The following is a 26,330-nucleotide window of genomic DNA, read 5'->3' as shown; positions in this document are numbered from 1 at the left end:
CCCGGGTCTCTGGCGCTGTGAGGCAGCAGTGCTAACCACTGTGCCACCGTGCCACCCACAAATGATGGGTTGAAGGGGAAAGGGTCACCAAAGGGAGGTGACTCCAATTTTGTCTGAGTGGCCATTTGCACTGGTAAGTTACTTTGTAGGCCAGGACTGCCCAAGCAGGAGAAGCTCTTCCGACATAGTTTTGGATAAGGCTGAAGATAACAGGAACTGATATGATGCTCCATAATTGGCTACTACGTGAGTGGAATAATGCTGAGTCATTCAGAACTGTTACAAGCTAAGGTTGCAGGAATTCACTAACTACTGTCTCTATCAAATAAAGATGAAATGTTGAGGATTGGTTCACGTGCACAGATAATTCCAAATAAGGCATACACTTGGCACAAAGACCTATGTACAAAGAGCCTGAGAAAACCTTTTGTTCAGCAGAACTTCAAAGATTAACAATGCAGGAGTTACCCTATGACTGCAGGCGTGGTGAAGACGTCAAGAAGAGTTCCAGCCTGGCACGCTGTCAATTATCTCAGTAATAATGTTTGGGGTTAGTTACAGAACCCAGTGGTGGAATTATCTCTAGTAGTTAAAAGCATTACATTACTCATTTAAGTACTTAATAAATTAATCAAGGTTTACAGAGTTTTAAGTGTTGCTGATCTATCTTCTATGCTTAGCGTCGGAGGCTGAGGGGTGACCTTATAGAGGTTTACAAAATTATGAGGGGCATGGATAGGATAAATAGACAAAGCCTTTTCCCTGGGATCGGGGAGTCCAGAACTAGAGGGCATAGGGTGGTACGTGTATGGAATGAGCTGCCAGAGGGTGTGGTGGAGGCTGGTACAATTGCAACATTTAAGAGGAATTGGGAGAGTATATGAATAGGAAGGGTTTGGAGGGATATGGGCCGGGTGGTAGCAAGTGGGACTAGATTGGGTTGGGATATCTGGTCGGCATGGACGAGTTGGACCGAAGGATCTGTTTCCATGCTGTACATCTCTATGACTCTATGTTGTCTCTCAGAGACAGGCAACAGCAGAGTACACTGGAAAGTTGCCAGGGTTTACCTTGTTATTCCCACATAATATCATCCCCACAATGTGACCCCAGTGGTAAAAAACCAGTAGAGCACACGATTACCCACTGATATGGCTCAATTTAGCTTCAGGAGGGCCTTTCTTCCTCGAACCCTATCCTGAAGGTCGTGGAAAATTCAGCCATTCTCTGAGTTTTCTGAATGATATGAAATATTTAACCTAGTCAGAAGGATTCAATGTCAATGTATGTAACTGGAAAAAATGGGCAGCATAGTGGCTCAGCAGTTAGCATTGCTGCCTCATAGTGTCAGGGACCCAGGTTCGATTCCAGCCTCGGGCGACTGTGTGGAGTTTGCGCATTCTCCCCATGTCTGCATGGAATTCCTCCGAATGCTCAGGTTTCCTCCCACAATACAAAGATGTGCAGGTTAAGTGAAATGGCCATGCTAAATTGTCCATTGTGTTCTGGAATGTGTAGGCTAGGTGCATTAGTTAGGGTAAATGTAGAGGAATAGAATAGGGGAATAGGTCCAGGTGGAATACTCTTTGGAGGATGGGTGTGGACTTGTTGGGCCAAATAGCCAGTTTCCACACTGTAGGGATTCGAATTGGCTTGTTAATGCATTGGGATTCTGATGTTATGGAAGGTGCCAAACAACTATACATTCAGAGCATTGTTTCTTCCTGGCTTTAACCCTGAGAGAATTATTCAAAATTCAAGGTATCTTGTACAAATCACCTACAAACTAATAATGACTTATGCGACTATGTAATCATGCAACATCAAACAAGATAAATATATTTTACATAATATTGGCTGAAAGTTTGAACATTCACTCCTACCTTCATCCACAGGATCCCTAAATGATCCAGAGCGGATCATTCCTTTTGGTCTTTCTGCCAAAGAAACTGTGCTTCCCATCTGCAAACTTCCATACAAATCGAAAGAGGAATCATGAGTTGGAATGCTGTTTGACCGCATCATTTTTGGGGTGGGGCTGCCCAGTTGGGACACTCCAGTGGGGCTTGCTGTTAATAAAGCAACAATTACCTTCATTAAAACAGCACATTGCAAAGTGAGAACAAGGTGGGATTTGTTGTGAGAAACTATACAGAGAAATTAAAGGAAAAGATCTGGCAGAGTATTTTGCACTTGAGTAAGGTTGCTTATTAACCTGAATCTCATTTGTTGAACTGGACCAGGTATTTCCCTAGCTTTACCTCTGTTGTTGTTTATAAGGTGACAGTTATGTTACTTCAAATTCTGTTGTCACTGTCAGTAAACTTGCTTTAACATTTGTTTGACAGTTACACACTGGCAAACTGGTAAATGACCAATACATATCACCACAAAACTAATTTCATTCTTGAGGCATATACAAATACGAAAAAGACTATAAATGTCAGACTGAAGTAAAAAAGTTTGTTAAAAATACAGCAAGACACATTCCCTTGGACTTTTTTACAAACATGGTGCACCGCACAACAGACCATTTTTATAAGGCATGGCAGCCCTACTTGAGTTATTTGGATATAGATTTATCAGTTATCCTAACTAGGACGTTTGTCTAACCAGGTTAGTTAGATTTGTCAAGCCCTGGGCCCTGGAGGGAGTCTCCTGAGTTAATACAGGTATCTATACAATGTTCCCATTCCTTTGTTTGGGAGCTTTGCGCCGAGCATAGCTGTTCTGTATTTTGAGGTTTTTTTATTTTTTTTTGCTTTTCTTTCTTTTTTGTTGGTGTTGCTTTGCACAGTGTTAGGGTTTGTTTTGTATTGTAGGGTAGGTTAGTAGACAGTAGTTGTATTGTAATTTGTGTTTTTTTTTGTTTTTATTATACTGATATTTGTTATTGATAGTATTTTTCAATAATTTTATAGGTTTGTAAAGTTAAAAAAAATTGCAAAATAAATATATTTAAAAAAACAAAAAAAAAAGCAAGAAACATTTACAACATTGTATCCTCAGCTATCTTGGAAGAGTTCTGGCTTTAATGAGCTTAAGACTTTTCAGGGTCATTTATCTAAGCAACATTCATATTGGCGACTTATTTAAACTTTGCCACCTTTCTTTTTAATGCCAATCTCAAAACAACTGACTGTATAATGAACATGCTTTCATTACAGTTAACAATAATTAAAATGTTGTTCTAGCAGTTTGAACTTGTGTGTGCTACAAACTTAATACAGAAAAGGGTGCAGCAATTTAAGACTCTGTTAATCAGTTTTGATAGTGTACAAATGTGAAGAAAGTAAGATGCTTCACTATTCAGTACAACAGTTTGTAAATTTGCATATCCACACTTGCAAGTGTTATTACAGCACAGCACTCAAATGCAATTACATGAAGTTATTATCTTTTTGCTACTTCTTAGGATTTGTGTTGCAGATGCTTTTCATTCAGTTATAAAGGTAAAGATCTATGAACAAGATCATATGTAACCAATGCAAGTCCCATGTTCCAGTTTGTAATCGTTGTTTGGCATGCATTTCTTTGAATGTCACATCTTTTACACACTGACTACTCTGTGAGAAAGAACCCTTCGTCATGTCTCACATGAACGAATGAGTCTTCTGATCTCAGCAAACTGTTCATTCCAGTATCACTTCATCATACTGCCAAATAAAACAAATGTTAGACTTACAGAAGTCAAATTCTGCCTTTCAAAAATGTAACAAGATAGCTGCTTCTACCAATGAAATTAATTCTGAAATTTAGGAGAATTTGAGAAATTCCAAACTGCACACAAAACTGTTTAAGATTTCAGTGCACAGACAGATATTGTTACAAAAGGCAGTGTTATAGTCATTACATTGCTTAAGAACAATACTGACCTAAACTTCGATATTTGGTGTAACACCTCTTAGAGATCATTAAATATATTTGATGGTAAGAAAATAAGCTTATGGAAATAGAAATATAGAAACAGAGGAACAGGATTAAGCCACTCAGCTGTTAAGCCTGCTCCACCACTAAATGAGATCATGGCCTAATTCACTATATCTGCCTTTGGCCAATATCTCTTTACACCTTTGCTTTACAAAATAAAATCTCAGCTTTAAAATTAACAACTGACCTAGCACCTATTGTCATGGGATTGTGGAAGAGTTCCAAAAATCTACCATCCTTTGGTGTGAAGAAGTGTTTCCTAACATCACACCCAATTCACAGATTGCATCCCCTTGTTTCTGAATCCCAAACCAATGGAAATAGTTACCTACCTGGCCTTTTCTTGTTAATATGTTGAAGACTTCTAAATTCTAGAGAAAACAGGCCTAAAATGCTACAACTAAAAAAGAACTGCGGATTTTGGAAGACAGAAACAAAATTGCTGGAAAATTTCATTAAGTCTATCAGCATCTGTCGAGAAAATGCAGAGTTGTCTTTTTGGGTCCAATGACTCTTCTTCAGAATGCAATTTGTACAAATCTTTTCTTATACAAATTTGTACAAATCTCTTCTTAACCCCTAACATCCAGGTATCATTCTCGCAAACCAACGTTGTATCCTTCCCAAATTTTAGTGCCCAGATCTGTTCACAGTACTCCAAGGGAGTCTATCCAGGGTTTTTGCATAACTTCTGCAACCTCAAGCCCTCTAGATGTAAAGGCAGCATTCCATTAGCTTTCTCTTGTTTATTTGCAGTTCCCATTTAAAATACCACAAAAATCTATGCACCCAAACCCCTAAATCTCTTTGGACATTCATTAATTATAACTTCTTACCATCCAGAAAACAGCCTGATATATCCTTTTTTGGTCCAAAATGGATAACCTTGCAGTTACTTACATTGAACTCCATTTGCCATAGTTTTGTCCATTCACTTAGACTAACTTCGTAATTTTAAGCTATCATCTACATTGTCTATAATGCCACTTACCTTTGTGTCATCAGCAAATTTACATATGACTTTCTATGCCATTATCCAAGAGACATCAATCATAGACAAGTTATTTGTTGTTCACATTTATACTGAGATTTTATTTTTATTTCCTTTTAAAACCAAAATGATCTCTGAAAGTGGAATGCTTCAAATGCTTGAAATCTGAAATACAAACAGAACTTGCTGGACTTTGCAAGTCAACATTTCCAGCATTTTCTGCTTGTACTAATCACGTCAAATACTTTAATTCTAAAAAGGTGCTTTGATGTATCGAGTTTTCAGTTTCTACACAGTTAGGAAAGGGGCGTTTCTACTGAAAAAACCCTTTTTGAGAAACAGTTGAAAGCATTGCAAGCAACAGGTTATTTTTATGGCAAACTAGAAGATGGTGAGTTTTTGACCTGCAGGATACAATGGGGATTCCTGAGATCCTGTTCTGTAAATTGTGAGCAATGATTCCAGCAATAATCTTATCATTCACTTATTCCTACCATTTGCAAAGTGCAATAATCATGCAAACAAAAGCACATCTAGCAGCAGCTGTGGAGATGAAAATAGAGTTACCATTTTGAATCTGATATGACTCTTCTTCAGAACTTAATAACTACACTTTTTTGGTAGCAGGATTATACCATGTGCATTTAGTTATAAAATTCAGAGAATTGAAATGCCTATCTATCAAAAATATGGCGCCGTGTCAGATACTTGTATGGAAATGTTATCAGATATTTTATCTTATGATATTTAAGTTGTAAAGTTAGTCAAGTTATGCCTTTAAGACATATCTTAAACAGAGACACAGTAAAATGGGAGTAGCATTAAATAAAACTTGTTATTTTTAATATATTCTACACTCACCTGGTTCAGGGCTGAAATGGTTAATTTTCAAAATAGCTAAACAAATTAATTGGTAAAAAAGAAAATCTAAAATGCAGCTTCTGGATGTAGGTTTGCGCGCTGAGCTGGAAGGTTCGTTTTCAGATGTTTCATCACCGTACTAGGTAACATCTTACCTGAGAAAAAGAACAGGAAATGACATCACCGTAGGAAATGATGTCAACACAGGAAATGACATCACCAAACCAAGGAAACCCAAACACAAAAATAGAAAGTGGGCTACACACCAGTGCTTCATTCAGTGGCTCACTGAAGATGTTACCTGGTATGGTGACGAAACGTCTGAAAATAAACCTTCCAGCTCAATGAGCAAACCTACATCCAGAATCTCAATGTGAGCTACAAATTTTCTCAAAACCCGCTAAAATGAAGCTTTTCCTACAATTTATTTGGTAATCAAAAATATACTGACCCAAGTTTGATAATGGAACTGCTGACGGGGAAGAGAGTAACTGACTATCCGAGTCTATAGGACCTCCAATAGAACGTGCATGGAGCCATTCCTTGTCTTCCTGCTGTGAACTTGTTCCATATCTATAAATGAGGGGAGGCCATGTACAAATGAGTTAGATCTTGACAAGTGTGTAAGCCATGCTAAGAATGTGAAAGTTAATGGAGTAAAAACAGACATTAATATTTCAGTTCACAATTTTAAAATGTTTGTTATCACTAAATGAGCTTGAGACAAGATCACTTCAAATGTTGCACCATTAATGTATTAATAATAGAACAGTGTGAACTTTACTATGTAACTTGAGGAACTCCGAGTCAAACAGATATTTTTGAGCAACCAGTTTTTGGTTGCTTGCTGACCCCATGTCATTTTATACGGAGTTCCCCAACTCCCCCAGAATTAACATGCTTTTGATTGAAAGAGAAACAACATAGTTAAACCAGAGAGGAAGGAGAACATTGTCAATTCATTGCTCACATTTCAGAAATAACACATAAGAAAAACGTCAAACTCTAAGTTTTCTGTTTAGAAAGCAAATATCTCTTGTTTGGGCTATTGCTGAGCTACACAGAACACAAGTGTGTCTGTCCTCGATCTCAGGTATGCGAATGAACTAACTTCAACAACTGTCTTTCCTGTGTGTGCTCGGTATCTACAATGCCCAAGTATAGCAAGTGAAGACATATAGTCCACAAAGGAAATAAAGTACTTTCTGACATATGGGAAAAGCAAAACTTGCATACTTGTCTTGTTTTAGCCAATAATGAGATGTGGAGAAAGACATTAATGCTAATAACACTTCGATCTGGTGTTGAATCAACTGCTAACATAATAGGGCCCAATCCATTACAGTTCATAAGATGCATCGAGTATAGAGGGTAGTTGCTATGTTGCTGATACTACCACCACCGGGTTATTAGCAATCCAGAAATAAAAATAAAAAGTATTGGAAACATTCAGCAAGCCAGGCCCAATCTGTGGGAAGTGAAGTTGAGTTAAGTTCCAGTGAATGGAGATGGCCAGTTAAGTTTTGAAACTAGAAAAATAGTAGATAAGACATGAGATGTTAAGATGCATTCACTGTGCTTGATTATACATGTAAGATCATTAGACCAATACAGTGTTAAACTTCTAAATGTGTCTTCAAAATATTTATCTATACACAAAACAGTTTGACAGGGATGAACAGTGGGAGTGAAATGGCTTCTCTAATTCAGGAAGTTATATTCATGTGGGTGCAGTTGATTGTACTTTCATATTAGTGATTGCATCTCAATAACGCATTAGCAATGCTACTTTCATACAGGGACTAATTTCTAAACTTAGAATCATCTGGGATAAACCTAGCAAGATGGCTACATGAACTAATAATCAAAGTCCACTCCAAAGTATATCTTGTTTATGGGACGTACTCATCCTGCTACAGAAATTCCTCAAAGTCAAAAGCCAATAGAACATATCAAGCAAGTTTTATAATTAGGAGCCAAAGTGACACCATTTGTTTTAGCCAAGGAAAGTTTCACTTTCAATATTGATGAATCCCAGTGAAATAAATGCACCTGTTCATGTTTTAAGTATTCAAAGCATTATGCAGCAAAAGCATTGTAGAAGTGTGAGTTATATGACTAGTCTTTGTATTCATGCTTTCCAAGTCTTTAAGCTTTTAATTGAGAAAGTATCCAGGAAGAATTATCTCATGACAAATTGCTTAGGAATTTAGCTGAAGTTCATCCACTTTGTAACTTTCAATCCAGGCAAAATGAGGCTGATAAATATGAAGCAATTTGGAGATAACTTGTTACAAAATAAGAAAAACAAAACAATGCATCAACATCAAGTATATGTACGTTATATGAGATGGTTATGGATTATATGTATGTTAAATGAGATGGGTATGGATCATGTGAGGGCCACATTGCAACACACAACAGTTTTATCAATGGATTTGTTTAGTTTGTGAATTAATGACTGAAACCCCATTTGCTTGTGCCAGTTCAGATTTACTTAAAACTAAACGGATGCAAAGAGGGTGTGGTTGCCATTTTGGTCTTCTTTCATAATCTGTAGGATAGATATAAAATTGTGGGATTTACATGGTTTTTCAAAAAAAACTCTCACTCCTCCTGAAGTTTAGGGGACAAGTACGTGAACATGGGTTACCAAGCCCCAGTTCAGCTGTTCATGTGCAAGACTCAACACTCTAATTTCAGTTTTCTACTCTGTAAACATAACAAATTGCTCTGGAGGTCTAGCTAGTGTCTTTCACAAACTTTCTCCTCTGTAGTGACCTCAATGTTGCTTCAGCTGAGAACAGCTAATACAGCACAATACAACACAAATCAAACCGGAGGTCTGTATTGTTCACCGACTTCTTGGACATTAGCAGACATGTATTGTGATTTTGAAGTACGATTTTCAGTGGCATAATTAATTAAATTGAAATGAATCAATCATATTGCTGAGACCATATTTTTGAAGTGTAGTGCAACCTGTCTTCTTAATCATAATTATTTTATTCTTCAATATTACGTTGTAATTTCAGATTTTTGATCCAGGGATGTTATTTAAAAATTGCTCAACAGGGTGTCTGGTTTTGTCTGTACATTAATCAATAGACATCAGTCAACCCAGGTTTCAAATTCAGTTTCTCTATTGTGCCATGACATATAGTGATACAGGAACTTGGTCTGGAATTTAGAGTTTGCAACAAACCGCACGAAATGGTAGTTTACCTTAATCCTTTTTTCGGCAGAGTATTTCTGTCACGTTGTGCACTACAAAAACAAACATGGAACACTGATACAACATCATATACAAGAACAGACAAAACATCTACAACTTAAGTACACAGTTACTAACAAACAACTGATGAGAAAAGAATGGATGCAATTTTGATGGGAATATGACTAAAAACAAAAGTGGAGGCACACATTACATTCATACCCAGTTAACCAATATTACTTCAACTTTATTGACACTTTGATTTTACTGTTTATTTCTGTTGCTCTATTTCCAGCATCATCCTCAGAAAATTCAGCTAGTCATCTATTAATCTCATGTTTGGGACAGCTGTTTCAACATGCATAAAGCCTGACCTAGAACCACTTTACCAACAGTGTTTTTGTCTGTTTTCGTTGGATGAATCCTTCATCAAGATAGTCTTCAAGTTGAGGGCCTACTGACCAAATCCAGATCAAATAAACAGCATGATGCACTGTAGCACTAACAATTCATGTTTCTGCATTACAGATTTCCTCAATGGTTTTATATAAACGTACCTTAAATTAATCAAAAACTATACTTGGGACTCATTTGCATTTATTTTTTAACCTTAAAGTCTGTAGTTCATTTTTGGAAAAAGAACAGAAGTGCAATTACAAAGCAATGCTAAAAGACTAGTAAAACAAGACATCTTGATTTTTACTGTTTTGTGTTTCAAATTCAAAACCTGTTCCTTTGTGAAGAAGTTCAAAGGATAAAATAACATTTAACTAATCTAAACATTCACAAAATTCGCAGGGAAATACTCAACTAATAGGCAAATTATTCTGAATTTATTCTGTCTGAGTTTTCCCTCAGCAGATGGGCTGTTTTTATGGGGTCAGGGAGAGAAATCATATGCCTTGGTACTTCCTCTGTTACTGAGCCCCTCTGTTATCTGCCAGCCAGCCAATCTTCTATCTATGCTCATAGTGTTACCCCCATACCGTGATCTCCCCTACCTTGTGCAATAACTTTTTTATGCAGAACCTTGTCAAATGCCTTCTGGAAATTCAAGTACAGTACAACAATGGGTTTACCTTCACCCACAAATCTTCCTAAGTGACTACAATTTCACTAAATACCTCTCTTCTTTCAAGTTCTGAAATTACCGTTATTGCGTTTTGTTTCCCTTGTTGTGCAAGACAGAATTATTAAAGCTATCATTTACTTTCCATTATTCCTCCATTTTGACTTTATGGTGGACCAATAATCACTTTAAACTTCTCCTTTTTAGAATCCTGTAGAAATTCTTGCTATCTAATCATGTGCTTTTAGCTTCCTCCCATACCCCAGCTTATTAGCCTTGATTATCCTTCTAAAGGTTCTCTGTTGTGCTTTATATTTTGACCAGTCATTTGGCCTTCCACCCACCTTTATAGAATAATATGCTTTTCCTTTAAGTTTGATGCTGTTTTTACTTTTTTTTAAAGCATGGATGTTGGGTCTGCCCCTTGGAATTTTCCTTTATTGTATGAAGGTACCTATTGAGTACTCAAAAATATCTCCTTAAAATATCTGTCACTATTTCTTTACTGATCTCAGTTCACTTCAGCTAGCTCAGCTTTCATGCTCACTTACATAGTTGCCCTTTTATAAGTTTAAAATATCAGCCTTGGACCAACTTTTTTACCTTTCAAGCTGATGTAAAATATATTGATGCTATAACTGTTGCTGGTTAGAGGTGCCTTTACTTTGATGTCACTAATTAATCTGTCACAGTGCACAATACCAAGTCTATTATAACCTGATCTCTGGTCAGTTCATTAATATACCACACTAAGCAACTCTCTCAAAAGTGAGCTCATGGCAAGGCTAATATCACCAATTTGATTTTTCCAGTTATTATGTAGGTTAAATTAATCCATAATTATTCCTGTCCCTTAATCACATCAACCCAATATTTCTCCTTGTGTAATTTGTCCTACATTGTGGTTAGTGTCAGGGAAACTGTGGATCACTCTCACGATAACTTATATCTTATACACACACACTATTCTTTTTTTAAACAAAGTTTTTTTGATTTTTCCAGAGGATGTGTCTATTTATAAAGCCCATTAAAAGCTCAGGTTTCACTATGATATACTTTACAACCACAGCTTTTACAGACAATTGCACACATCTTGGTCATTTGTATCATGCAGCTATTCCTTTGACCCTGGACTGATTCAATATCTGGACAGCAACAATATTTCACAAAAAGCACAAGTAGTAATAATTCCATATGGAAATGGGAATATCTTGAAAACATCAACATATTGTATTGTATTTAACTTTCACCAGTTTAACTTTCCAAGATAAAATATGGCTAAAAACACTTTCAGTAAATGAGCAACAATGCATTGACCATCAAGAATGTATTATTTCAATCCAAGGAAGAGTGGCATTTGGTAATGGAAAAAATACTTTGCAACTGAGTAATATATTTTTGTTATGTTAAACTGAAACTAACCATAATTAAATAATGCCCAGTATGGAGCTATTAATTGAATTGCAAAATACCACTGATTCTAGAACAGGGCACAGAATATTTATTTTTGGGTTGCTACTTATTTGCTTTCAGAAATTCCTTATTTGAGTTCATGGATAGAGCATTTAGACATGCACAAAAACAGAGTTCAAGAAGAATTCCACAATGTCCTCAATAATCATCATCAGCATATTATGTAAACCTCTGAGGTCCATGTGGGGCAGCAGCCTCCAGAACTATTTGTCAATGCTGCAGTCTATGTCGGCACATTTATCATGGAACACATGCACAGCCTCGCATCTCAGAGTGAAGGTTTATCTTTGACTGTCCATCAAATGTAAAGCCAGGCTCACAAAGTATTATTTTCATATATACCACAGTATTTAAATTGCCATCATTTCAACAGGTATAAAAGTTAACAATGAAACATTAGTTTTTCATTTCACTGAAACATACTAATAAACCAACACATTAAACACACCTTCCACAGTCTAATGAGGTCACAGATTGCATTCCCATCACATATGCACAACCCTGGCAGATATTAAAGCAGTTACTTCTTTGTCTGACATCTCAGGTTTGACTTCAAAATTCAACCTGCTAGAGTATACATTGCAATAACATTCACTGCATCTTCTCCAGAAAGTAGCTCCTGAACACAAGCAAGCTTAATTTGAGATTCCAGATTTATTTGCAAGTAACTAATCACCTTAGGTGATTTTAAGCGTTCCTGGTTCCCAGTTAGCTGAATGTTCATTTTGTTGACACGAGTACAACAGTTCACTTATTTGAAAACTCTTTCTTCCTTTACTTTTGCAGTTCTCCCTCTCTTCACAACCCTTCCATCCTTTCACTCTCTTCCCACCACTCTCCATTCCTTTGTTGTTTTCCCATTTTCGCCCATCTCTCTTACATTGCCCCTTTCTCCAAACCCCTTGCAGTCTCCAACTCCCACCAGATAACTCTTATAACCTTTATCTCTGACACATCCCTTGCAACTTCCCCGCAACACCATTAGCAACATCGATTGTAGGGACACATCTGCAAATGACAGATGGACATAGCAAATGGCAGATTATATCATGAAGGGTACTTCTTTTTCTAAACAAAAATCATTAAATATAAATAATACAGGGGCTTGCTCCAGAGCAACTGCATCTTGATGTTTGGAAATTTGTCCCAGAGTAGAGCACATTGTTGTGAGCACATGGAGGCCATTGAGAGAGGGGCAGTGGTGCCTGAGCCTTGGCCCTGCTGAAACCTAGGACCCTCTTGTTTGGCACCACTTGCAGCCTTTTCTCCTAGCCCTGGCTTCTGGTGAAGTAAGGGCAAATAGAGAGACACTTTCTGATTGCTTTATTGAAGAACAATGGAATGGTGAATTTATTACTCAATATAACTGGCAATCAATTATAATGCTATGTCATCCATCATTATAATATTGCAAAGTATCATATTGGCCTCTTTCTGCTCCATCACCCGATTCAGTTTATTTTAATTCAAGTAGAAGAGTAAAGACGGATTACAATATGGCTGCAAAGAAAAAAAACAAAACCACTAATTATAGAATTCAATGCCATCATTTTCAATGTAGCAAGTTGATTTTCATTATGTGTGTATCACTATACTATTGCTCCTGATAATGTTACTGGGCTAGTAATGCAAAGGTCTGTGCTAATGCTGTGGAGACCGGAGTTTAAAGCCTAGTATAGCAGCTGGGGGAAATGAATTCAATTAAATAACTCTGGAGTTAAAAAAAAAGTAGTTTAAATAACAGTGATGACTGAATTGCTTTAGAAACCCATCTGCTGCATTTATACACTTTCAAGTAAGGATAGACAAACTACTCTGTTGCTTCAAACTGCTATGGACAAGTCAAAGAAAAATAAAACCAACTATCGACCAGGAATAGTTTGCCCAGTTAGTCCTAGAAAGTCCACTTCATTAACATTATGAGATTTGTGCCAAAACTGGGAAATCTGACAAACATAGCAACACTCTGACATATACTAGTCCATTGAAATGTAGAACACTCTGACTCACTCAGTTAGAAAAGTTTGTTGTCAGTTCAACTGCTGTGTATTTTTGGCTATTCATGGGTACTGTCTATAATCAACCAGGATTGGATGTCACATACTTAAAAATCCTGAATGTGCTAATAACTATACTGACAACAAATTAAGTTAATCAGTTGAGTTTGTAACATGATCTATTTACCTTTGCTACAATGGCATAGATTAATACACAGAAATTCATTCTCTACACAAAAAATGAATATCTTCACAATTTGTGCCAGTTTTCATTTGCCGAGGAGCTCGAGGGCCAGTAGTTCACTCTTCCTTTTTCCATGGCAACACCTCAGCAAGAGTCAACTTGATAATTAATCAGGGCCTTTTCCTCTTGTAGTATAAATTGTGATCACCTGAAATTTACATTCTTGTATTTTGTCCTGATGTTTCAATCAAAAATTATTGGCCAAAAGTCTTCCCTCATCATGACCCACATTTGTTGACGAGTCCTCCTGGGCTTCTTATTAGGACTATTTCTTTGCCTAATGGAGATTAATGACCTAGACACTTGTGAACAGGGCACAATTTTAAATTTATGTCTGATCCAAAAGCAGTGTGATGTTTGGGGTCATTAGTGTAGAATTTCATAGCATACAAACACATTGGTGGAATGGATGGCAAAGTGGCAGATTAATATCAATGCATAGAAGTGTAATTTGATCAGATTTGATAGGCAGAACATGGAGAGACAAAAGTAAAATAAAGGGCACAATTCTGAGGGTGATGCAGGAGCAAAGGACTGTGTGTCTAATAATTCTTAACTCTTTGATGCTGCCTGGACAGGTTGAGAGAGCAGTTAATTTCGCATACAATCACTTCAACTTAGTTAAATGATGATTGAGTACAACAGCAAGAGTTGTCAATGCTGTGGATCACAACAATGGATCACCTGTGGGCATGTTGAACTTCTTCATGACAAAGTGTTTTATTTTCTTAAAAGAAAGAGCAAGATAGATGACTGAGAATATCAATTCAGTGATCACCTGGAGTGGAAATATAGAATGTCACACCTTGTAGAGTGCAAAAGCAGTTTTAAAGAATGAGATTGCAAACGTTAAAAGGTGGAAGACAAACTAGTCCCCTCTTCTCAGCAAAAATACATACCCTGTGGGTTAAATTCCAGATCATGGGCATGAGGCAAGGGACACAACTGTGTTTTCCCCTTTAAGAATATACAAAAGCAGGGATTAAAAACCAATTCCAACTCTGGTCTCTACATGTTAGTGGATACTCTGAAGGTCACAGCAAATCATGCCTACACTTCAAATAAAAAGGAAGTCTCTCTACTGTGTGCAAGCAAGTGAACCATAGTCATAACGAAATAGAATTAAGGCCTTTCATCTTGACCTGCAAAGTCAAGCTTTTCAAACATTCATTCACTCACCTAAAATCAATGCTATTTGTGTCTGTTGCAAAATATTTCTTCTTCCATTTAGTAACTAATAAATTCACTCTTTTGCTAACTCAAGAAAGCTTGATTAAATTGGCTCCTTTTAAAACATAAACACATTTAATTGAGAGAAAGATTTCCAAAAGGGAAGGGATCCTCTTGAGACTTGTTACAACCAACAATGATGGCAGGTTAATAAAGGGGAGACAGCTCATCCTCCTTTACCTGGGAGTGTGACAATTTGAGATGTCTGTCCCATGTGAAATGGTAATAAATAGGAGAACATTGCCCAAGGGCTGGTGATAACAGTGGTTATGTTAATTTGTGGTCAACTGCAATATTGTGTCCAGTTGCAAATACCACACTTTAGAATAAAAAAAATGGAGGCAAGAAAAAGCGTGTATGTTTCCAGGGATAAGGAATTTCAGTGGCATAGATACACTGGAGGAACAAGGACTATTTTTTCTTGAAAAGAGAAAGATGGAAGCTGATTTGATGGAGGTATTCAAAATCAAGAGGCACCTGAACAAAATATGTTCCCATGGAGGCATCAATAACAACAGAGCATAGACTTTAGGTAATGGGCAAAAGTAGTAAGGAAGTACGAAAAAAAACTTTTATCACACAAGTGATTAAGATCTAGAACTCATTTCCTGCGAGCATGGTGGAGGTAGGTTCAATCAAGACATCGAAGAAGAAAATTGTAATATTATTATCCAAAAAGGAACAAAGTGAAGTCTCAGAGGAATTAGATGGAAGAACAGCTTAGATCCTGCTGGTGAGAACATGCAGATGTGACTTGTTACAAGAGCAGTAACTTTTAGACATGAGTGCATGAAGCAGCTACACAGAACAATAAGTCCAATAAGTCTTCACAAACATTTAAGATGTATCCAGAGAGAGACACATGAACAGGCAGGGAGCAAAGGGATACAGATCCTTAGAAAATAGATGGCAGATTTAGATAGAGGATATGGATCAGTGCAGGTTTGGAGGGCTGAAGGGCCTGTTCATGAGCTGTCATGTTCTTTGTTCTAGAAGCCAAAATACACTAAAGATTTGGAAAGTAATTGGAGCACAGGGCAGTTTAAACTGGTTTGAATTAGTCTGAAACTGTTAAAATGTTTAAGTATGTGCAAAACTATCACACAGTGAAAGGGGGCCAGGGCTCGACCACCAGGGACTAATCATGTGCCTCTTCATATAACCATATGAAGGCAGACCCAAATACCGAAGCCTGTGTGTGCACGCGTGTGTGTTAAAAAAAAACAAGCAGTAATGAGCACAGAGCGAAAGGGAAAACTATAATTGGAGACGCAGTGAGGACATTGGAATAAAAAGAGCAGCACACCAAAGTTGAAACATGAAAACAACAGTAAAAAAGAATGAGACAATCTAATAATTACTGCTTAATTCTGTTAATTGTTTTCCTTTTATACTTAAAAAAGTATCTTCAATTTGTTAGAATTTGGAAGTCTCATGTCAACTCTTTTGTGATGTCTGAAACAACTAAATACTTAACACCATTCATCAGAAACTGAAATGGACCAGCCCATATAAATTCTGTGACTACAAGAATATTTCAGGGGTAACAATGTTTTGGCAAAGAAACCCACAGAATGCATGAGCAATTTTCCCACTACTGGCCTTCATGTTCTGAGAAGTATTGCACTTGATTTTGAGAGTTGCATTCATGTTCCTATAATCTGTAGATGTTTGGCAATTCCATCCAGTTAGGTAAAAACAATGACTGCAGATGCTGGAAACCAGATTCTGGATTAGTGGTGCTCGAAGAGCACAGCAGTTCAAGCAGCATCCAAGGAGCTTCGAAATAGACGTTTCGATTCAGTTACAGAGTCATAGAGATGTACAGAATGGAAACACAGCCTTCAGTCCAACTCATCCATACCGACCAGATATCTAAATTAATGTGGTCCCATTTTCCAGCATTTGGCTCACATCCCTCTAATGCCTTACTATTCATATACTCATCCAGATGCCCTTTAAAATGTCAAAATTGTACCAGCTTTCATTACCTCCTCCAGCAACTTATTTCACTCTCTGCATGAAAACGTTGACCCTTTTAAATCTTTCCCCTCTCACCTTAAACCTATACCCTCTAGTAAACAGTACTCAGACTCCAATCCCAAAGGCCTTGTCTTGATAAATTCAAGCTTACTACCTTTGAAAATATTGCATGCCATAACGTGCATAAATGTAACCATTAACATTAAACTAATGACATAAGCCAAAGGTCGCATTAATTAGACACAAAAAAATTGCAGATGCTGGAATCCAAAGTAGATAGGCAGAGGGCTGGAAGAACACAGCAAGCCAAGCAGCATCAAGAGGTGGAGAAGTCAATGTTTCAGATATAACCCCTCTTCAAGCCTCCTCAAAGGTCACATCATTAGCAATTAAAACGAGATTAATTAAAAGCAAATCCTAAATGAGAACAAAAACCAGAAATTCTGAAGGTTCACTGGGCTCAAAATGTTAGCTCTGCTTTCTCCCAACAGATGCTGTCAGACTTGCTGAGATTTTCCAACAATTTCTGTTTCTGTTTTTAGATTTCTAGCAAGCACAGTTTTATCCAAAGATAGACTTGTGTTTTTCCAGTTTATTTGACTGCATCCACTTGTCACAGTCACCCAACAACTATTTCAATATTCCAGTCCTATATAAAGTTAAGGTTAGTTAGCAATGCTGCTTTGGTTATCTGCAATTAATTCAGGAAGATTTAGTGAGTTTAGATACATTTCATTTAATTGACTGAAAAATAGTTGCCATGCATGAAGGTGGTCATTAAAGGATGGTTCTAGCTTCTGAAGAACAGAATCTCCTTAAACTTAATTATACAAAGCAATATATATGAGAGAGAAAGCAACATAGAATATCTAACATCCATTTTAACATGTCTATATTTGCTCTTTTCTGTACATTTTACAATTTTGCAGGACATCTAACAAATTTATGAATCACAATTTCACAAAACTGTAGAGAGCAGATTGAATTCATACATATTTTAATGGAATGTATAGATATTTGGGTAGTTGACAGGTCCTGATTCAACTCCAACAGTCCTACTACTGCTATACTACTGCATGACTTTACTGGATTCAGATTTGAATCTTGATCTGGAGTTGTTGTCTAAATTTAAAGAGATTTACAATTACATGTAGATGTTAGAAATAAAATAGTGGCAATCATCATAGCACATCTAAGAAATGCTTTTGGGGCTCTTAGTTTTATGTAGAAAGATTTCTCAAGGTGCAAGCTCAATTATAAAATGATACTGAACATTAATGAGGCCAAGTACAAGTATCAAAGGTCACAGACACAGTGATCTTCAATTTAAAGGAGACAGTTCTTCAGATTTCAGAATTTCAATTCACATTTCAATTGTCACTTCCATGCACCAATATATTCTGGAAAGGAATGAAATTAAATCAGAGTTTGAATGTTGAAGACTATATTGAGAAAGAACTTCTTCACCCTGAGGGATTTTAATCTATGGAATTCCTTGTTTAGGGAAGTAGTTGAAGCTACTTCAGTAAAATTTTAAAGCTAAGGTAGATTTTATTTTGAATAATAAAGAAATTAAGGGATACGGTGAGAGCACGGGTAAGTTGATCTAGGTCCACGAAATGATCAGCCATGATGTTATTGAATGACGGAGCAGACTTGAAGGGCTGGATGGCCTACTCCTGCTCCTAGTTCTTATTACTCATTATTATAACGCTTCTTAAATCGATTGCAGATAGCAAAAGCAGCATCCACAAATAAACTTGGTTTATCAACAGAATGGAATGTTGTAAAGTTTGATACGAAACTATGGCAAATGGATGCTGTCAAAGGAACAACAGCTTTAAACTGGGAAAGCACAAATCTCTATGTTGGGCTTTACGTTTTGAATAAATGAGACTTCTAGGCAAAATTGTCCTTTCTTCACTTTGATGGTATCTTTATTCAAATTCTGTATATAACAGTGCATAGTTCTGGAATGCTATGCCAATCATACTTATGTAGCTAACTACTCGAGTGTGGCAAGATAATTATCGAAATATTGTATTCCCACTTAAAAAAAGAGATTTTGAAAAGTTCTATTTTGATTGCAAGTTATTAAATCCTAAAAAAAAAGTTAAACCTTTTTCACATAAAAAAAAGTTAAGTAGAATCCTAAATGACTAAGACTTGTCAGAAGTTGTCTTTGAGTCAAGAGTCTGTATGCATTTTTCATAGAAAATGATTTCTGCTTTTTTATTCAAATACATAATAGGCATGGTGGAATTAAAGAACAGAAGTTTTAAATACTTATGGTCTATACTTTCCTGAATAAATTTTGTTCACATTCAGAGACTTCATATTTTAAAGTGTATTAAGTGCTAAGAGAAACACATTACTTTGTGTTAATCTTCTATGTCAAAACTCTGCTGTATCGTGTCAGCATATGATTGAATAAATACAACTTCCAGTAGAGATTGTAGAATGTAAGGAATGCATAGGGTTATATAGCAGGAATAGAATGACAATTCGATAGCTGCTTTATCTAATACTGCAAATTCTAGTCCATTTCTCCAGTTATTCCTTTGACAACAGAATCCAAACTTGCAACCTTGACCACTAGAAGGATCAGGGCTGCAGATCCATAGGAACATTACAATTTTTAAGTTTCCCTCCAAGCCACACATCATGTTGATTTGGAAGCACATTACCGTGCTTCCACTGACTGTACCTATCTGTTTGGCTTGCCAGTGGTTCAAGAATGCAGATCAATGACACCTTCAAGGGCAACTAAGGATGGGCAATAAGTGCTGGCTGAGCCAAGAATGCCCACATCCTTTGAATGAACTTAAAAAAGGTTGCTGCATTTCTTATAAAGGGACAATAATCATGTGCTCTCTGTAAATATAATTCCTTGAAAGTGAAGTCACAGATAGATAGGACAGTTAAGAAGGCATTTGGTATGCTTGCCTTTATTGGCCAGTCCACGGAGTAGAGGAGTTGGGAGGTCACTTTGAGGCTGTACAGGGCATTGGTTAGACCACTTTTGGAATACTGCATGCAATTCTGATCTCTCTGCTTTGGAAGGACATTTTTGAAACTTGAAAGGGTTCAGAAAAGCTTTACAAGGCTGTTGCCAGGTTGGATGATTTGAGCTATAAAGAGAGGCTGAATAGGCTGGGTCTGTTCTCCCTGTAGCGTTGGAGGCTGAGGGGTGACCTCAGAGATTTTTAAAATCATGAGGGATATAGATTGGGTAAATAGACAAGGCTTTTTCTCCAGGCTGGGGGGAGTTCAAAACCAGAGGGCATAGGTTGAAGGTGAGAGGGGAAAGATTTAAAAGGGACCTCAGGAGCAACATTTTCATGTGGAATGAGCTGTCAGAGGAAGTCATGGAGGCTAGTACAATTGTAACATTTAAGAGGCACCTGGATGAATATACTAGGAAGGGTTTAGAGTGATAGGGCCAAATGCTGGCAAATGTAACTCGATTATTTAGGATTTCTGGTCGATATGGATGAGTTGCACCGAAGCGTCTGTTTCTGTGCTGTACATCTCTATGATTCTATATTTTCACAGCACTAAAATAATTAGGGAACATGCATCATAACAAATTGACAGTTTTATAATAGAAGTTAAATGTTGTGGACCAAACTTGATCCTTAAGCAAAGGTACATTTACTTATACTCAATTAGATTTTCCTGTCGAAAACGTAGCATGTTTTTTCCACTTTAAAAATACACAAATGTGAAACACTGATCCTAAATCCTTTACCATACTGTATTTTAAGAATATAAAGCATTAGTGATTACGTATGGTACAGTGATTGCTACTTAAAATACTTTTTCACGCTTTGATGAATGAAACCTGTTAAAAGTATGCAGATATATTTTTATAGATTTAACTCTATTGTTCTACTTGATGGATACCTATAGAAGCAATTTTCTTGTGCAAGAAACACAACACAGGCAGTTTAAAGCATTATAAAATATTACTGATTTGTGAATTTTAATACTATCAATTATGTGTGAACTTTGTCAAGCACGAACAATGAAAACAAGTCCAGCTTCTTCTGATGCCTTTCTACAAATCTGATCAGGTGCTTATCACACATTTGTCATGCATTAAATTTAGAAGCTGTGTTCATTTAATATAGGTAAAAAAATTGCACATTCCTACTGACATGGAAAGTAAACTCATCTAGATCAATCTATTAAAAGGTTTACAACATCAGTAGTAATATCCTGTGGAAAAAAAAGCATAAAAATTTGTTCAAGCAACAGATTCATAGATCCTGATTAATTGAGAGAATATATACATGACATTTTCTGTATCCTGGGAGCCTCCTCTCAGTAAAGGCCAACATAGGCAATGAAATTTATCATTGCCTCCAATGTGCCAGACTTTGGCTGACTGAGAAAGAGAACATTTGAGAAAGAACTCAAATCGGAGACTAATGGTTTACCAGGCAGGTGTGATCCGTGTATGGCCTGACGACGTGGGAAATGTACAACAGATGCTTCAAAAGCATTGGGCAATTACCAAATGCAATGCATTTACAAGACCTTGCAAATCCAGTGACAAAAATGCTGGTCCAACAGCAGCATCCTTTACCATTTCAGCTTGCTCAGCATTGTGTTGCTAATCAAACACAATGAGCTCCACTGGTTGGGACACATTATTCATAGCTCTGACCTCCAAAGCAATTGCTCTACTCTGAAATTCAGTTTTAGCAGGCAATGCCAGAAGGATATCAAAAATGCTTTAGCGGTGTCCTCAAAACGTCCATGAGAAGGTCAAGCATACCCACCAAGTTCTGGGAGGGTTTGTGATTCTTGAAAATGGAGAAGACTCGTTCAGAATAGTATAAAATGACTACAAAAGGAATGTGCACAGACTAAGCCAAGGCATTGGAGGGAGTGCATGAGCATTCAAAACAACCATCCAGCCAACCCTTCAAGCACCACTTGTATACACATGACAGAGTCTTCAGTTCGCACAATGAATCTGCAATTCTTCAAATCTTGTGTTCTATAGTTCAAGCAAGACATCCTCTATCCTGATTGACTACTTAAGGAGAAAATTTAATTAAAATGACAACTCAACTTTTCATTGGCTGAGAGCTTAAGAGATCACTTATGGTTCAAATATTTGACATTATTTCACATTTTGAAATAGCTATAAACATATTTTAATTCAACAATGTAAAATGACTCAATGCTCTATTAAATCAATCTAAAATAAAAGAGTTGAAATAAATTAGCATTATCCACCTTAAAGGTTGCCAAAGATACTGCCTTATTGTATCCAGTTCCATACCTCTAAATCAAACTTAGTCAAATTACTCACATACCTCTCCATTTGTGAGAATCTGGAACTCCCAGTCCATGTGAGCCCACTGTGATCCTCTTCCCTTGAAAGTGTACCACTCGCAGAGAATGAACAAGGAACACTCAATGGGAGATCCAACGATTCCATGCTGGTATGTAGGCTACTAAGTTTAGGGTACATTAGACTTTCTTTGTTGCTTGTGAAATTACTAACTAGACCAAGGCCCTGACTAAAGGTACTAGAATTTACATTAAGAACAGGGGCAGGACTAGGTGTTAAACATGGAGCCAAACTGATTGCAGTTGACTGGACATCAGGGGCTTTGGTCACAGTTTCATTGGCAACATTGCTAGTCATAGAGACATGTCCTGAGGTTGCAGAGTCCAAGCTATTCGAGTTGATTTTGTCAATATTGGCTATTGGTGGTGGTTTGCTGATTCCTTTTGAACTTATCACCCTGGTGTGGAAGAGAAAAAAACACACTTGGTTAATGTAATATAAAGGGAAATTTGAAATAGATCTTGGATGAACATTGAAAAGAAACATGGCGCTTTCTCACTAATCATAAAGTTGAAAATGAAAATCACTTAAAATCAGACATCAATACTAATCAGTTTAAAAGCATGTAAAAATATTAAGATATTTGAGTTCAGTTGTAAATTATTGTTTTTAGCTTAACTAGATTGTAGATGAGCTACAATTCTAATTAACTTCTTAGAAAGGTGACAATGCGCATTTTAATCAAGATTAGTGATGATATTAATCATAAACAAGATCATTTTCCACTGTTAATATATTAAGGATAGCATAATATTTCACTAAGTTTTAAAATAAAGACACTAAACACCATCTTTAACAGTACCACAACTAGGCACGTGGTGAATTTGAACACATTCTGATGAGCATTTATTTTTGCAATTCTATTATATAGCTGTAATTGTTGACAAGGCAGTTTTAAAATCAGTATCAGTCCATATTAAAAGCTGCAGAAGAGAAGTTATTGATCAGATTAAAGATGAGAGGTATTTTGCCATCTCTAGTAGTTAGTCTCAAAATATTTTGGATTTGCATCATTGTGATACCAAATGAATTCCTGGAGTCTTGCATAACGAAAAAAAGTCTTAATATTCAAAGAAAGCAGGAGTCATTTATGATTCTTATAAAGATGAAAAATTAAGACGCAAGAAGCTGCTTTGTTGTTCAATTTAGTGCAAGTTGCAGCTGCAATTAGCATTGCTAGCTCGGCCTTGCAGGGTGTAGGTACCAAGCAGAGATTTGGATATGTAGTGTAACAGAACTTATAATCACCTCATTGATCTGTTCAGAGCAAAAACATTTCCAACTCCATGTTGGCAGAGTTTTTTTAAAAATTGGATCAATTAACCAGAAAAATGGTACCATGGAACTTGTGATGACACTTAAAGCAAAGTACTTCTGCATAAATAAATTTAGAACACATTGAAGAATAAAGTAATCCAGAATGCTTTATGTCAAATGAAGTGCTAAGATTAGGCCTCAACAGTACAGGATTTGCACAGATATAGTCAGGCAGAGTTCATTCAACTCTTATTACGAACCGTAGATGTTGACATTTGTAGCCTCTAATTCCCTTTAGAAATGGCAGTGAACTTATAACCTCTGTACAAAAACAAAGTGTACTGCCAGGTGTGGATGGTCAACATTTTGAAATGTTATCCGCATCTACTGCATTTAGTGTATGAGTCTTAAATGACCAAACATATTTGCTCTACAGTCTATATTGTTTGTTCAATCCTGTGCACCCAGTTGTAAAGGTACCAGGAAGCATTTGTGGGGTTAGAAACTGAGGCTGTCCACTAATGAGGATAGTATGCCTTGCTCGATTTAAAATACAAACCATATCCCAAAACATTGATTTTTGGCATTGGAAAACTGTAGTTGTTTTATAATTTGAAGTTCAAAGTTTCAAACACGAGGACTCCTTGAGTAAGTTAATAAAAGACAAAAGCAAGACACTTCGATGAAGGCATTAGAGGAACTGTATAAAAAAAAGCAAACACAACATTTTAAGCAAGGTTATGCATTTAAAACTGCTCGTAAATAAAAACAATGTATTAATAGAAAAGGAGAGATCATTTTTACGACACACAGGACAAGGTATAAAAGTTGCTTGTAATTTATTGTTATGTATTAGTAGACTGATCTCTTGGGAGTAATAAAAATGAATTATCTCCTTTACACATCAAGTAACTTAAATTTCCGACAGCAGCCAGCTTCATACAAACACTCTAAGTGGAACATAAATAATGCCCCATCTTGTACTGTGAATCAACACTGGCTGGGAAATGTGTTTTGTGTACTCCATTTATGTAGGACTCCTAATTAAGAGTCATACAACAGTTATCCTCTTAACTGTATTCAAAATGCACCTTGAACTTCATAATGACAATGGACTAACCTAATGTTATAAACACAGCTTTTTGACATGGTAGGCTTATTGAATTTTACATTGAAGGGGAGACTCCACTTAGTGGCTGTAATGTCAGCAATGCAGAACCGAGCTCTTGCAGTCTATGAGACACAATGCAAACACGTGCTTCTGCCCACATGGGAGAGGATGTCCTGTTTGGATGAGCTGCCAATTAGACAGGCAGCAGCTATCCAGTTCTAATAGCAGCACCAAGACCAGAGGCTGTAGTCAGTCCTTGAGCAGGAACAATACTGGAGACTTGATGGAGGCAGGAAGGCCTTGCCAGGGCTAGTTGGGCAGGCACCAAGAGAAGGGATGAAAGGCATAATAGGTTGGGTGGGGGTGTTCAAACAAAGGGTTAACACTCCAGCTTTGGAGTGTATGCATCCTTACATTGGATACAGGCTGCCTGACTAGTGGGGAACCCCCATCCTCAACATTCTGAGTTTGCTTTCTCATGCGGCAAACCCCTCCTGTTTTCTTTCTTAAAAACAATTTTACTGTCAGAGTCAGCAGATAGCGCTTTCAAGTCCCTAATAATTGGCTCAAGCATAGTCACGCCAGCCCCACACCCCTACATAGCCACTGAGTTATATTAAACAGCAAAGAGAAATAGGTGACACACATCATGTTCCTTCCATACCACATTGTTACACACACGACCCATAACCCATTACTACAGAGGCATGAGATTCCAACCATTACACCTCAATACGGTAAAAATATAGAACAGCTATTGACCATGTTTTGTCTTTCATATTTATTTCTAAATCTTCACTTTGAAAACTTATAACTGCCAAAATGGTACTGAATGGCAAACCATGATACATCAACTAACCCAATTGTAGTTAAAATGATAATTCATACTGAGTTGATGAGTTGGATGAGTCTTAAATTTTGTTTTTTATTGGAAACATTTTCCAATTTGGAGACATTACCCAATTAAACATTCCATTTCTAAATCACCAAATTTGCCACTGGGAGAGTGTTAAATTTAGTCCAATGTGTGTGTTTGCCAGAATCAGGATGTTAACGATATAGGGAATTAGTTGGCAGGTTTCCCCCTTCTCTGCGCCTTCTGTTTTGCTATAAATGTTCCTGATACTTTCATACTGAGGATTGACAGGAAAGATGCTACGATTTTGGCTGTGCCTACTATAGACAGAGTTTAGTCTGCACTATTAATATGACATGGCTTTCCATTATAACTTATAATCATATACTGAATTATATTCTAACTCTCCCATCTCCAACATCTGGGACCAATATTAGCTTCATTCTGGTGCACAGTGAAGACTTATAAGCACAAACATTGTAGACCGACTCAAATCACTGTCAAGTGGTTGGCCAGTAGATGGCAAGAATAGGCATTGACGTAAAGGTAAGTCAGAATCTTATGGCACAGTTGGATCATCAGGCTGTTGCTTCAACTAGCATTCAAAAGAACATGACTGCAGAGGCCCAGCATAGGCAAACTCAATGTCCTTGAGCTTGGAGAGAACAAAAACTTCAGCTACACTGCTCCTTCCTAAATGGCAGGAAGTGTGTCCTTAAAGTTACCTGATCAAGTGATAGAATACA

At 36.9% G+C, this 26,330-nt stretch overlaps 1 protein-coding gene across 4 annotated transcripts in view; it reads right to left on the bottom strand.

Annotated features, from left to right (window-relative positions):
- Nucleotides 1-26,330, bottom strand: part of nav1b (neuron navigator 1b) — a 638,783-nt gene that overhangs the window by 74,308 nt on the left and 538,145 nt on the right. For all 4 annotated transcript variants that reach the window (XM_043716841.1, XM_043716842.1, XM_043716844.1 and 1 more), the window contains 4 exons: nt 22,323-22,757; nt 9,008-9,049; nt 6,234-6,355; nt 1,884-2,069 (listed from right to left, as the gene is read on the bottom strand). In XM_043716841.1, coding sequence (XP_043572776.1) covers nt 1,884-2,069; nt 6,234-6,355; nt 9,008-9,049; nt 22,323-22,757 — 785 coding nt within the window. The remainder of the gene's footprint in view (nt 1-1,883; nt 2,070-6,233; nt 6,356-9,007; nt 9,050-22,322; nt 22,758-26,330) is intronic.

This window comes from Chiloscyllium plagiosum, chromosome 26 (genome assembly GCF_004010195.1).
Source record: "Chiloscyllium plagiosum isolate BGI_BamShark_2017 chromosome 26, ASM401019v2, whole genome shotgun sequence".
Taxonomy (NCBI): Eukaryota; Metazoa; Chordata; class Chondrichthyes; order Orectolobiformes; family Hemiscylliidae; genus Chiloscyllium; species Chiloscyllium plagiosum.
Note: the sequence above shows the minus strand (reverse complement) of the source record. Positions and strands in the feature narration are given on the sequence as shown.